General features: G+C 39.1%; 1 protein-coding gene across 5 annotated transcripts in view; it reads left to right on the top strand.

Annotated features, from left to right (window-relative positions):
* Positions 1–13,821, top strand: part of BMPR1B (bone morphogenetic protein receptor type 1B) — a 424,563-nt gene that overhangs the window by 388,783 nt on the left and 21,959 nt on the right. For all 5 annotated transcript variants that reach the window (XR_003434972.1, XM_027116943.1, XM_027116944.1 and 2 more), the window contains 3 exons: positions 461–599; positions 7,042–7,234; positions 8,025–8,322. Coding sequence is in view for 4 of the 5 variants with exons in the window: in XM_027116943.1 (XP_026972744.1) it covers positions 461–599; positions 7,042–7,234; positions 8,025–8,322 (630 nt within the window). In the remaining variant the exon portion in view is untranslated. The remainder of the gene's footprint in view (positions 1–460; positions 600–7,041; positions 7,235–8,024; positions 8,323–13,821) is intronic.

The raw sequence follows: 13,821 nt of genomic DNA on the forward strand, positions 1-13,821 counted from the left end.
AGGCATAATTATTGATAGAAGTTTTTAAAGTTTCAATTTATCTCATTTATCTATACATTGCCTTGGATGAGAAAATTGTAATGTGTTTTGTAAACCAAAAATTTGCATCTGTAGTTGATCAGGGACCTTATAAGAAAAGATTTTAGGGAATGAATATTGGAACTGTATAGAAACATTAATGGAATGTAGCCTGCTTGGATATATGCATTTGATAGGAATAGAGAAGAAAAATCATATGTGGTTGTGAGTGAGTAAAAACATGTAGTTTACTTTAAAATATAGGTTAGAAGAGTAATTACGATTTCGTGCTGGAAATCATAACTAAGGGTAATAAATACTGAGCATCTAATCTTGTATTATGTGCAAAGATAAAACCTGCTGTGGTTACTGTTTTATCTGCATGTTTGCCACTATCATTGCAATCCAGTGTCTAACATTATCTTTCTTTGTGCATCTTCAGGTATAAAAGACAAGAAACCAGACCTCGGTACAGCATTGGATTAGAACAGGATGAAACTTACATTCCTCCTGGAGAATCCCTGAGAGACTTAATTGAGCAGTCTCAGAGCTCAGGAAGCGGCTCAGGCCTCCCTCTGCTGGTATGAGAAGAACATACCTTGAATTTAAAGGAAATGTATTCTGAGAGGAAATGTCAGTAACTGCTGGGTTTCATTTTACTGAAACAGATATGGCAGTGGACAAAGAGAAAGCTCTCTGCAGTCAGTCAGACATCAGATCTCAGATACAGGGTTTCCTGATAACATTTTGACATATTGGGGGTGAGGTCATTGTTCTTTAATGTAAGTGTATGGTTGCAATCCAGACCCTCAGATGTTCTGATAAAGAGCAGATTAGAAAACATTCAGTATGGGACCATCTTCCCTCTGTTTTCAGTAAGGATAACATTACTGCACTTTGGCCTGGCTTTTGAAGGCAAAAGTATTACAACCAAATGGGATCTGAGTACTTCTACAAGAGAAGAAGGCTGCATCTCAGCTGGAGGGTTTATGTTTCAGGGTGAAGCCCTGGCTTTTCCATTCAGGAGAGTTTTAATTTTCTGATGGTCAACACTGCCAACTTGGAAGAAAATATATACTGAACCCAAGGCACTTGCTTTAATGAGAAAAGCATTTGGTTACTTTATGGACCATGCAAAAAGATTGTTGGGACTTGGAATGGAAATAATAGTATTAATGAGAAATATTTTCCTTTATAAACTCTTAAGACTGATTTTCCTAATCTTTATTGTCTGGTTCTGACTTTGGATATCTTGTTTACTTGATTCTTTTGGTGACCTTTTATTTAGTACTAAAAGTAACTAAAAAAAAAAATCTCAAGCCAAGAATTTATTTTATAACTTTTTATTTTTAACATCCAAAAAGCTGTATACATTTATAACTTGAAGAGTTTGGAGGTGAGTACACATCTGTGAAGCCATCACCACAATCGAGGCCATGAACATATCCATCACCTCCAAAACTTTCCTCCTGCCCCATTCATTCATTTATTATTATTATTTTATGATAAGAACACAACATAAGGGACTTCCCTGGTGGTACAGTGGTTAAGAATCCACCTGCCAATGCAGGGGACACGGGTTTGAGCCCTGGTCCGGGAAGATCCCACATGCCACGGAGCAACTAAGCCCGTGCCTCACAACTACTGAGGCTGCGCTCTGGAGCCCGTGAGCCACAACTACTGAAGCCCGTGTGCCTAGAGCCCATGCTCCGCAACAAGAGATGCCACCACAATGAGAAGCCCAGGCACCGCAACAAAGAGTAGTCCCTGCTCGCCACAGGTAGAGAAGGCCCACGCAGCAACGAAGACCCAACGCAGCCAAAAAATAAATAAATACAATTATTTTAAAAACCCCACACAACATAAGATCTAATCCCTTAGCTCTTAGCAAAATTTAAAAAATACAATACACCCATAATAGAGGTGTTAGCTAACACTACTGTGATAATCATATCACAATATATAAATATATCAAATCAACACATTGTATACCTTAAACTTACAAAATGTTATATGTCCATTGTGTCCAAAAATAAAGTTAGTGTCAGCTTTTAGCTCTGAACTAGGTAGAAGAGTATACAATACAGTATTGTTAACTGTAGATACTGTGCTGTACAGTAGATCTCTAGGACTTATTCACCTTGCATAACTGAAACTCTACTCTTCAACTAGTACCTCCCCTGGAGGTGATAAACCAGACAGAAAACCACTTGTGAAGTAGTCACTGACCAAACCAATGCTACTTAGGATGTAAGTTTTTTTTTTTTAAACTTACATGTAAAAGTTCTTATCACATTGCTTGCCTTTTCATTTTTAGAATTTAACTCATATATAGCAAATATCATTCTTATATTTAAAAATGTTTTATTACACTTCTTTTTCAAGTACAGATATTAAAATCCCTTTTGATATTAATCAATCAGATACGCTGTTAGAATTGAAGACTACCTGTTTTCCTCCTTCTAGACCTTTTTGTGTGTGTGTGCGGTACGCGGGCCTCTCACCGCTGCGGCCTCTCCCACTGCGGAGCACAGGCTCCGGACGCGCAGGCTCAGCGGCCATGGCTCACGGGCCCAGCCGCTCAGCGGCATGTGGGATCCTCCCGGACCGGGGCACGAACCCGCGTCCCCTGCATCGACAGGCGGACTCTCAACCACTGCGCCACCAGGGAAGCCCCCTATTAACTCTTTTACTTCCCTGGATAACACATTCTAAAATCTAGTAGTGGTTATGGGTCTTCTTTCTTAGCTTGGTGAGCACGACATCCCTCTCCTCCCACCTCTTCCCCACCTGCTTCTTGAGCTCTAGCATCAGCCTTGAGTAATTGTTTCGAAAATACAACGTGTTTTTAAAATCCATGGCTTTGCAAATGTAATGTCTTTCTGGAGAGTTCCTCAGACTATGGCTCAAGGCTTACCCCATGTTTTATCTCTGTGACAGATTAGCCCAGACTGAGCCAGTCTGTTTAACTTCTGTCTCAACAGTTTGCTTATTGTACCAGTGTAGCAGTTTAAAATAACATTGTAATTGGTGTTAGTGTACCTGTGTCTTTAGGTAGACTCTCATCTCTTTGGGGTGGAGACTACATTTTTTCACTTTGTATCCTTAGTAGCATACCTGAGTGATTAAAGAGGCTGCTCAATAGTTTGTTTTTTCCACTCCAACTTTTAATATCTGTGAAAACTATAATATCTTACTTCTGTAATCTAGACACCAAAAAAACCCAGCATTTGACTATTAACTGGTCCAGTCCTGGCCAGACTCTCATTTAATCCTCATAGCAGCTGTGAGGTAGTACTAGAAATGTATCCCTGTATCACACAGCAGCGGCATAGGCCCCTGACTTGGGCCAACTGGTTAATATGTGGAGAAGCCAGGATTCAAACCCAGATGATCTGCCTGTAGAATCTGTGCTCTTCATGTTTGTGAACCAAATATTAAATAAAACAAAGAATTGCGTTTGATAGCAACAGGATGGGAAGAAGGATCCTGTCAAACTCAGTTTAGTGAGGGGAAATTCTCAGTAGTACAGATTTAAGATCCTGTTTTAAGATTTGATTTTTAAGATAAACAATGCAGAAATGCACAATAGTCTCTCTGCATATTAATTCTGATTTGTGGTTTATTTCATTAACGTAAAGGGAAAGTTCATGCCATGTGTATAAACACATACTTGGACCTAATATTTGCCAAGTGACTTTGTATATAAATCCTTTAAGGGAGGAATATCATAGGGTGGTTGTAAGAATTAAGATAGTTTGCCTGCCATATATATATATATATATATATATATATATATATGTATATATATGTATATATATGTGTATATATATATAAAAAGATAAATATACATATACAGATATATAAACAAATATACATATATATAAATAAACATACATACACATACATAAATAAATATACATATATAAATAAATATATATATAAATAAATATACACACATATATAAATAAATATACATATATATAAATAAATATACACATACATATATAAATATACATATAAACATGCCTGGCACATTTAATACATACATAGTATGCACTCAGTAAATGGTAACACTATTATTTATTTATACCTTATTTATCTGACCTTGTAAAGGAACAAAAGGTGAAGTAAATTGTCTAACTGAACATCAAACCTCTTAGTTGAGGAATCTTTCGTGAAAAATATTTCCAATATGTATCATTAAGTCAGCCTTACTAAGCAAAGTATTTTAAACAGTATATTTGTGTGTAGGGGTGTGTGTTTTGTTAATTCAGGGACATGTAGAGAGCACAGAGCATTACTTACAACTACATGGTTTTTAGTGTCCATCGTGTACACGGGCTTAACCGTTAGACACTATCAGATAGCTGATCACTAGATAAGAGGACATTTCTGAAATAGTGATAACTCCTTATAATCCTTATACAGCTAATTGTACCCATTTTGCATGAAATAATTCATCTCTTTTTGGAATCACAATTATAGTGATGTTTTTTATTTATACAATCTAACTTTCAAAATTGATATCTAAGAATGTAATACAGAGGGAAAGTTTAAGTACAGAAAGAGCTGAAACATTAACTAAATGAAATAAAAACTCAAATAACATAGTTAAAACATTTTTCAAATTATATTTTCAGGTCCATAGATGTTATAATAAATCTCAAAATATAAGTATATTTTAAATTTCTGAATATAATTTAGTGAGACTTTTTATCTTTGAGATAAGTTGTTCCTATTCTTGTGAGCATTGCCAATTCCAACTATGCTTTCATGAAATTAATTATATATGTTATCATTAGAAAAGAAGTGGATATAAAGCTGTTTGTTAGGAAATGTTCTGTAGATTTACGTAAGTACTGCTTTGTAACATCTATAAATTAGTAATATTTCTTTAATAAATGTAGGAAGTCTCCTCAAGTCAATAATTTAACTACTTACGGATTTGGCTCTCAACTGCTTAGTGCCCTTGACGCTTCTGTTCCCTTATTTAGGAATGGAAATGTGCTGAAGGTTTCCTCACAGAGCCTTTCTGACTCCTAAAGGGAGGAAGGCTGCTCTTCATACATACTTCCTCATTTCCTTCAGGCTGAGTGGCTAAATGGCATGTCAGTAATGCTTTTATTTTTTAATTCTTCTTTCACAGGAAAAGAAAAAAAGACTTTATCTTGTCCCCAAAAGCTTTCAGTCTGATATTAGTGCTGGTAATGGTTCTGGCAATGGATAGCATTACCTCTTGAATTGATAAAATCGTCCATTATGCAAAAACAGAGCAATCCCAGCTGATAGACATCTGTGGTAGGCAGAATACTGGCCCCCCCAAAATGTCCATGTCCTAATCCCTAGAATCTGTTATTTTACATGGTAAAGGGGAACGAAGGTTGCTTATCAGCTGTCCTTGAAGTGAGATTATTCTGGATTATCTAGGTGGACTCAGTATAATTACATGGCCCTTAAAAGTGCAAATACAGAAAGAAACACTTTGGGTTTACTTGATGCAAAGCATGTCTCTGCGAAGAGTACATTCCAATTTTCTGACCAGGTCTTATGAGAGTTCTATGTTAGATTCTTTATATAGGTCTCCCAAATTATGTAAATGGTCACCAATACTTAGCCCCTTCAGTCATGGAGTTCTTAAAACATTTAAGCAGAGGTAGAATGAAGATCATGTGTAAAGAGACTTACAACCTTTATGCCGTTTAGCTCTCCTATTTTCCTTCTCTTTGTCTCTGCTGCACTCTATAATTCTTCAGAGCTCCCTCACAGTTTAACTTTCTCCCCAGCTCTAATCGGCTGTTTTACGTCTCCATTTTACATTTCTTGTTATGACAACTCTTCCACCTCAAAGTATAATTTTCAGTAATTTCTTACTGTTTCCTTGTATTTCATTCTGTCTCATTTCTTCACACATCTCCTGTAGTGTTCTTGGCATTTTGTATTTGTATTCCAGTATCTGTAATCTGAAGGGGTTAAATCTGCTTGGATTGTTTCTCCTGCCTCTCATTTGCAGTGGCTGTTTCCTTTTGTTTTAAGGCGTTTTACTCTGTAGGATCTCTTTCTCTTTCCTTTCTTTCTCTCCCTCCATTTTCTTCTCTTCCTTCTCTCCTTCTCCCCCCAACCCCACCTTGGGGCTTTCCTTTATTTCCTTGTGAGCCCAACAATGTGTTATCAGTGTTTTGTTTCTTATATTTTATCCACGATCAAAGTTGTATGGTGGCAAGAGCTCCTTTAGAGCATCTAGTATCTCACCATAGTGGTGGAGTGAAACATATTCTGCGAATGATTTCCTCAAGAGAGGATTTGTATTTGCTTTTGCCAGGAGCCATGGTGATGGTGTGCTACCAACCTAGGACAAATTTGGTACCATTCAGTGGTTCCGGCTTAATGCTAAAGCCCAGGGTTCAGTTTCTCTAATTTTAAAGGGGTCAAAGTTCATGTTCTAGATCTCAGTGCTGGTATTATTCTTTGTCCAGACAACAACCTGGCTTTTGAATATGCTGCTGAATGCTTATCTATCCCTGCTCTGGTCTTAACTCTGTCCTTCCTCTTTTCCTCCCTCCCTGCATTCCTCCCTGATCAGAGATTTCCTTTCTTTCTATGTGTGCCCAACAGTGCATTACATTTTTCTTTGGTTGTATTTTATCCAAACATATAGTGACATGATTCCCTTCAGAGTATCTAGTATCCCACTGTAGTGGTAGAAGTGAAAAGTATTGTGTTCTGCCAATTACTGTGAACCCATTCAGGTTTTTTCTCTGTGAAAATAATAATAGGTAGAATAAAATACTTAATAATTTGGAAGCAATACTTCAAACACTCAAAATCCACATTCAATTTCAAATACATTTAAAAGAGGACAGCATAAATTAATAAATAAATGCAAATAAGTTGTCTCTGTAAAGAAAAACTACTGGCTAAATATATTTTACATGCATTTCTTCTCCGGAGGAAAAAAAAAAAAAGATTAAACAAAGCTGTTGTGCTGTGAATACACTAACAATGTGTTTTGGGATTTAACAGGTCCAGAGGACTATAGCTAAGCAGATTCAGATGGTGAAACAGATTGGAAAAGGGCGCTATGGGGAAGTTTGGATGGGAAAGTGGCGTGGCGAAAAGGTAGCTGTGAAAGTGTTCTTCACCACAGAGGAAGCCAGCTGGTTCCGAGAGACAGAAATATATCAGACAGTGTTGATGAGGCATGAAAACATTTTGGGTGAGTAAAAGTCTGTATAGCAGTGTTCAGGGTTTCCTAGCTTTCCTCTCTTTTTCTGTTAACATCTGCATATTAACTCATCTGTGTAGACCTGTTATGAAATATATAGACATTTTCCTCTTGGCATGAGCCCAAGAACGTCATACGCTTCTAATGGGAGACCTCGCAGGAGGAGTGACTAAGGCACTTCTGTGAATGAACGGTGGGTTGGAAATGGAACATGTTCAAAAAGCTTTTTCTTCCGGGACGGGAAATGCAAAACCAGAATTTCTTAAGGTTTCTTAGGGATTGAAGGAGCACATTTTTGCCTAAGTGCTGTGAAAAGTTATGGGAATTTTAGCTGCAGGGTTTATTTATGTCCAGAGTTTATATTGATAATTGATTTCCTTTTTATTTTCTCAAGTTAGAAATGATCTAGCTGGATCATTCAAGTAGAAAGAGTATAAGCTAATCATGGAGTATGTGCCTGTTTTGTAAACAGTGTCTTATGTGTAACTGTAATACCAGGAACTATTTACTGTTAACCTCAAGGTCATTTAAATATCAACTGCTGATTAGAAAGGGATCCTGTTTTCAGATACAAACTCTTAGTGTTTCTCCACGCCTGCTGTTTTGATGGCCTCTGATTGGTATTAGTGATTTAATACTGTCATAGGCACAATCAGAAAACTGAATGAAATGCCAAACAAAAGACACCTATGACAAAGAGTGATAGTTGAAAAAAATAATTATCCCGATAATATTCAGAAAACACATAGCACCAACCCTTTTTGTCTTTTTTTCCTTGTAGGGTTCATTGCTGCAGATATCAAAGGAACGGGGTCCTGGACCCAGTTGTACCTAATCACAGATTATCATGAAAATGGTTCCCTCTATGATTACCTGAAGTCCACCACCCTAGATACTAAGTCGATGCTGAAGTTAGCCTATTCTTCTGTCAGTGGCCTATGTCACTTACACACCGAAATCTTTAGTACTCAAGGCAAACCAGCAATTGCCCATCGAGATCTGAAAAGTAAGAACATCCTGGTGAAGAAAAATGGAACTTGCTGTATAGCCGATCTGGGCTTGGCTGTTAAATTTATTAGGTTAGTATCAAATGCGAACAACAAATATACGTTTTATGGTTCTTTTCTATCACTTTTTACAGATGATACATTTTGTAGCTCAGGGCTTTTAGGATATTTAGTGGAGGAGAAATTTTATTAATTTTGACTTTTCTGTGGAGGGAAGAAGAAGAAACATTTTCTTTACAACAGATAAACAGTATTTGGTCAGTCCTACTGCTTCTAAGCTCATCAGTGACCTGACTTCAAGACAGTGTTCACATAGGTTTGAGCTGTCATGAAGCTATTTAGAAAAGAGGTCGCTCATGTCCGGGATTGTGTGGTCAGAATTCTGCATAACATTTGTAAGTAGGGAAAGGTTTCAGGAAAGAGCTCCAGATTATATAGTGATGAAGATGATTTTTATATGATATAAGAAAGATAACTTGCATAGATATTCTATGAGAAATGTTAAAAACTAATAAGCAACACACTGCCAGTGTTCAGCACTATTTTACAATAGCTTCTGTGGGATGGGGAGGAAAGCCCCATGGTTGAGGCTCTATTTTGCTTACCTTTGCTCTAGTCATAGCAGCTCCTTGGATCTTGTAGATGATGTAATTAGAAGAAATGGTTCTTCTGCTTTGAAAACAAAACGAGTTTGCAAAGCACAAGAATAGAGGGATCATCATACACCTACCTTTTTAAACTGTCAGTTTAGACTTAGCCTTTATTAAATTGTTGGACCCTCTTATGGCTTTTTTTCCCCAAAGACTCTAGAATATAGAGAGGGTTCAAAGGAAACGCCATGGCAAAGAATAAAACTCACGAGAAAGGACTAATGGATTGGTATTTTCACCCAGAATTGAAGACTGAGGAGTGATAAAAATGATAGGTCCCAACTATATGAAGGTCTTCACCATTTAGAGGATGGCAGATGGAAGTTCTCAGTCTTTAAAAGCAAAGCAGGAGGAAATGCTTCAGACTGTAGATTTAAGTTAGAAATGTGAATTGCCTGCCAATAAAGATCATTAAATTCTCTCTCTTCTGAATTATTTTTTCTGACCTTTTTCAAGTCTCCTCTACCAAAAAAATTTCCCATGATGCTTCTCAAATTACCAGCCTTTCTCCTTTCCTCCCTTGTTCAATTTCTCAGGAGTTCCAAAGAGTAATCTGCTTTCACAGTCTAGTACTTCATGATATTTTACAATTTGCCTTCTGCTCTGTTTTCTCCCGAAGCTCCTTTACTGAGGGACAGCGTTGGTTCTGTCGCCAGAAGCCTTTCTTCCTGTCATCGCACTCCCCGCAGTACCCACACCTTTCTTCCTCCTGTGTTCCTGTTGGACCTTTATTCCAGCTTCTCCTCCTTTCTCTCTATGGGTTCTGCTCTCTGTCTGCTTCTTGAATATTTTCCCACGTCTCGATTTCCTGCTGCAGATGCTTTTCCTTCCTAGTTCCCAGTTTTGATCGATCCATTCTAAAATGTGAGGCGCCTGGCATTTCCTTTGTTCCCTAAGTTTGTGATTTGCTCAGTTGCATGAATTCTGTGTCCGTGATATTCTCACTGGAACTGGGCCAGTTTGGGTCCTCCCTACCCTTTTTCTAGATTCTGGAGTCAAACATTTTGTAGTGATTTCCGCTTTCCAATTATTTTCTACATGCTGCTGCCAGATATATTTTCCTGAATCATAGTTTTGGACATCATCGTGATTTCATAGTTTCCTATGGCTTTGGGTTAAAATGTAGTTTCTGTTCTGAACACTTTATACTTTCTCACACCTTCAAGTGTTTTTAACATACTTCTATCTTATTCTGAATACCCAACATCCCCTCTTCTATTTCAATAACTACTGCTTATCTTCGGTTTCTTCGTTTGGGACCCCTGTTATTCTTCCCTTACAAGCCTGATTTTCAGTGACGTTTCTCATACACTTCTATGTGACCCTGGCATGCTGTCATGACATTTCTCACACTATTGTGTGGTCATCATCGGCTGCTTATGTGTCATTCCTAGCGGAGACTAAGTTCCTTGGAGGTAGAGACCGTGTTTTTCTCAAATTACATGCCTTGTGCCTTTCCTTGGCGCCCATTACTTAGGGGTTGCTTCAGAATTTTGTATAAAGGATAAATGAATGATTCCATATGGACTATAGGATGAAGGGGAAAAGCATTTTTTTCGTAGCTCCAGAGATCTAGCGTGCTCCGGATTAAATCTACCTTTCTAGTTCTATAGCGCACAGACTCTCCAATTTGTATGCCTTCTTTTGCAAAACTGAACCTATTTGTGTTTTCTCCGTGTATACTCCACGTTTGCTACTGCCTTGCTTTTGACTGAACAGCATCTAGCTTGGAATGCCCTTGCTTCTCCGTGTAATGTGATCCAGTCTCAGAGTTGCGTTTATGTCACTTTACTCATCCCCCAGGTAGGAATAATGACATCATCTATTCTACTCCTGTAGTGATTTCCTGGCCCTTGTCTGCCTGATATTATAATGATTTTAGTACATGCCTTGTCTTGCCCTCCTCGTCCTTGGGCATCTTGAGAGCAGGATCTATGCCACATTAATTAACGTATTTCCCATTGGACATGACATGGTGAGTTGTTACCCATTATAGGTATTCCGGCATTGTTTTGAATCAATAAATGTTGGCAATATCAAAGTAATTAAGAGCTCATCTTCTTTATAGACCCAAAAACAAACAAGGAAAGTGAGTATCTGTTATATTTCTGAAACTTCGTTCTGCTTAATGTAACAGGAATGAACTAAATGAACTCTCAAATTTCATGCAAACCCTGATTTAGGAAGTGGAAGGAAGTGCTTTAAGAAATAAATCGGAGTTTTATTTGGCGTATATTGACTAATTCACCAAGAGAGGAAGGCTATGAGGATACTGCCTCCGATGTATACCTACCTGCACCTGTTGGGTGCACAGACCTCATATGGCTGAAGAGCAGCCGTGGGACCAGTTGCAATCCTGGGCCTCAGGTTCCTCTACATTAAATGGAGGTTGCATTTGATAATTTGAGGTCCTTTTCCTGTTTTTATTTTATATGTTTCAACAGAACTTTGGTCTTCTCATCTTTTGAGCCTCACTTTTACACCTTGCTATATACGTTTCTTTGGTTTTCACTCTTTTCCTGGCTTTCCTGTTTTGGGGTGTGGTGCATGTGCTCACACAGATATTTACAGCATTTTATAATAAGTGGGGTCAAAGCTAACCCAGTGTTGAGTTCTCAGACTTCATATGTGAACTTCCTGTGAGAACTTAATCTTTACCCTGGTCTCTATGTGGTAAGTGTTCTCTCAGGCTTTTAAATCGTTTCTGGGAGGTTCCCAGGGAAGTTGAGAGCCACAGAGAAAGCAGCCTGTGCATTAGAAATTTCCTGCTCATTTAATTTGTTTTTAATGCTTTATTGGTTTCTTCATGCATGCTCTTGTAAATGATGTAAGTGCTGATGCATTTCCTGCCCACAGAAGTTTAATCCGGGTGATGCCGTGGCAGACATTACCGTTACCCCAAATCTCTCTTGGGAGGAGAAAACAAAGACGTGTGAAATCCCTTGAAGGAACTTACAGAGCTTTTCACTTTTCCCTCTGGAGGCTCAAGCAACCCTTCTGGTACTTCAGTGACAGAATGATATATTTTCTTAGGGGGGAAATAAATCCTGGCTTAGGGCCTCTCAGGTATTAAATTTTAAATAGAAAACCTACAATGAAGACTGGGCTGTAACACACATCTCCCAGTTGATGATTATCGAATTGTCCAAGTGCAGAGGACAAGAGGGTACTGAATGTCCTCAGTCTTTCAATGTCATTATTTTTACCACTGCTTCTGGTTTGTATACTTGGTGGTTTTTTTAAAAAGTGACATGGTTAAATCACTGGCCAAAGTCATAGACCAAGCTGTAGTGGCAGAGTCCGCACTCCCAGTCAGGGTTTCTGCCGCCTTATCTATCTTCTGTTGAAGAATTTTTATGTCAGGGTTCTGTTTCTAAGAAGCCCTGAGATTTCTCAACATTTAATCATAGGAGTAATGAGTTCTGTTGTAAATTGCTGTAGAAAACTCTCCTGCTTGGTTAACATCTGACCGGGCGGAGCTCAGTTCAGCAAATCAGTTCCATGGCTGTTTGCAAGGTACTTCAGGAAACACAAAGGATGTGCACAGCCCCTTCTTCTGAAGGCTCGTGAGAATATTTCATGCTCTGGGAGGTCATCTTAGTCTCTCTAAGAGATAATTCAGTATTCTCTGTTATGTTTCATGTGTAGTTAATTTCAAACATCAGTTGTGAGCCACAAGCAAACCAGTGGCCTCCTTCACGTCTTCTGCCTCCTGCCCTTTTTTTTTTTTTTTGCGGTACGCGGGCCTCTCACTGTTGTGGCCTCTCCCGTTGCAGAGCACAGGCTCCAGACGCGCAGGCTCAGCGGCCATGGCTCACGGGCCCAGCCGCTCCGCGGCATGTGGGATGCTCCCGGACCAGGGCACGAACCCGTGTCCCCTGCATCGGCAGGCGGACTCTCAACCACTGCGCCACCAGGGAAGCCCCCTCGTGCCCTTTTTTCATTGTTCTTTAAAGTTCAGTTCATATTTTTAAAAAAGCTTTTTATATTATTAAAGGTGTATGATGTTTGCTTCTCCTCTTTCTCTATTACCTTTTTATCTCCCTTCTCCCTCTCTCCCTCTCTCCCTGTGTAAGGCATCAACAACGTCCAGCAGAAGACCACCCACACGTGCCCAAAGGCTCAGTGAGGTAGAGCCACCTTGCTGGAGCTAACAGCTTGATTCCCCAGCTGGCCTCTGGCCACAGTGGGCTCTGCCTGTGACTCCATGAAACTCCCCCTTCAGTTGATGGGACACGGGGAGTGTGCACCGTGCTGACACATGCTGTGGCTTTTTCCTCTACGTAACACTTCTTGCAAGAATTCCTGCTATGGATTTATAATTAGAAGCTTAATTAGTGTAAAAATATTTAATATAAAGTCAGGTTAAGATAAATACTGTATTTTTAAATATCCCCTTTATTTCCTGCCACCAAAATAATAATCTTCTTCCTGCCCTTCTTCCAGCACATGATAGTCAAGAGTGTAGGGCACACCCTGCTCCACCGGGTTGTATGGGCGCTCAGATTCATTCTCCGCTCCCCTCAGGATCCTGGTGGGAGGCCCCACTTTCAGCCTTCTGCACCCACGGGAGCTCTTTGATTCTTTCTCTCAGTTATGCTAATGCCTGCAGTGCACACACCACTGTAGACACCAGTGCTGGACCAAGGGGGGGACACTACAGGCAGCCGCCTGCGTACGAGCAGTAAGTTTTAGACAATAAAACCAATTAACATTACCACTATGTGCAAAGTTTTAAACGGTGTCAGTGACAAAGTGACATCTCCAGTAGCGTGCATTTCTTCTGCTGTCTTCTCCTTAGTATGCCCCTCCCTTGCACCTTCAGAAGAGAAGAGGAAAATCTTAGTTTTGTATCTTTTTCTTTTCTCTCTTTCTCTCTCTTTCTCTCTCTTTCTCTCTCTTTCTCTCTCTCTCTCTCTCT

Source organism: Aethalodelphis obliquidens, unplaced genomic scaffold, assembly GCF_003676395.1.
Source record: "Aethalodelphis obliquidens isolate GAN/ISIS:26980383/991018 unplaced genomic scaffold, ASM367639v1 scaffold17, whole genome shotgun sequence".
NCBI lineage: Eukaryota > Metazoa > Chordata > Mammalia > Artiodactyla > Delphinidae > Aethalodelphis > Aethalodelphis obliquidens.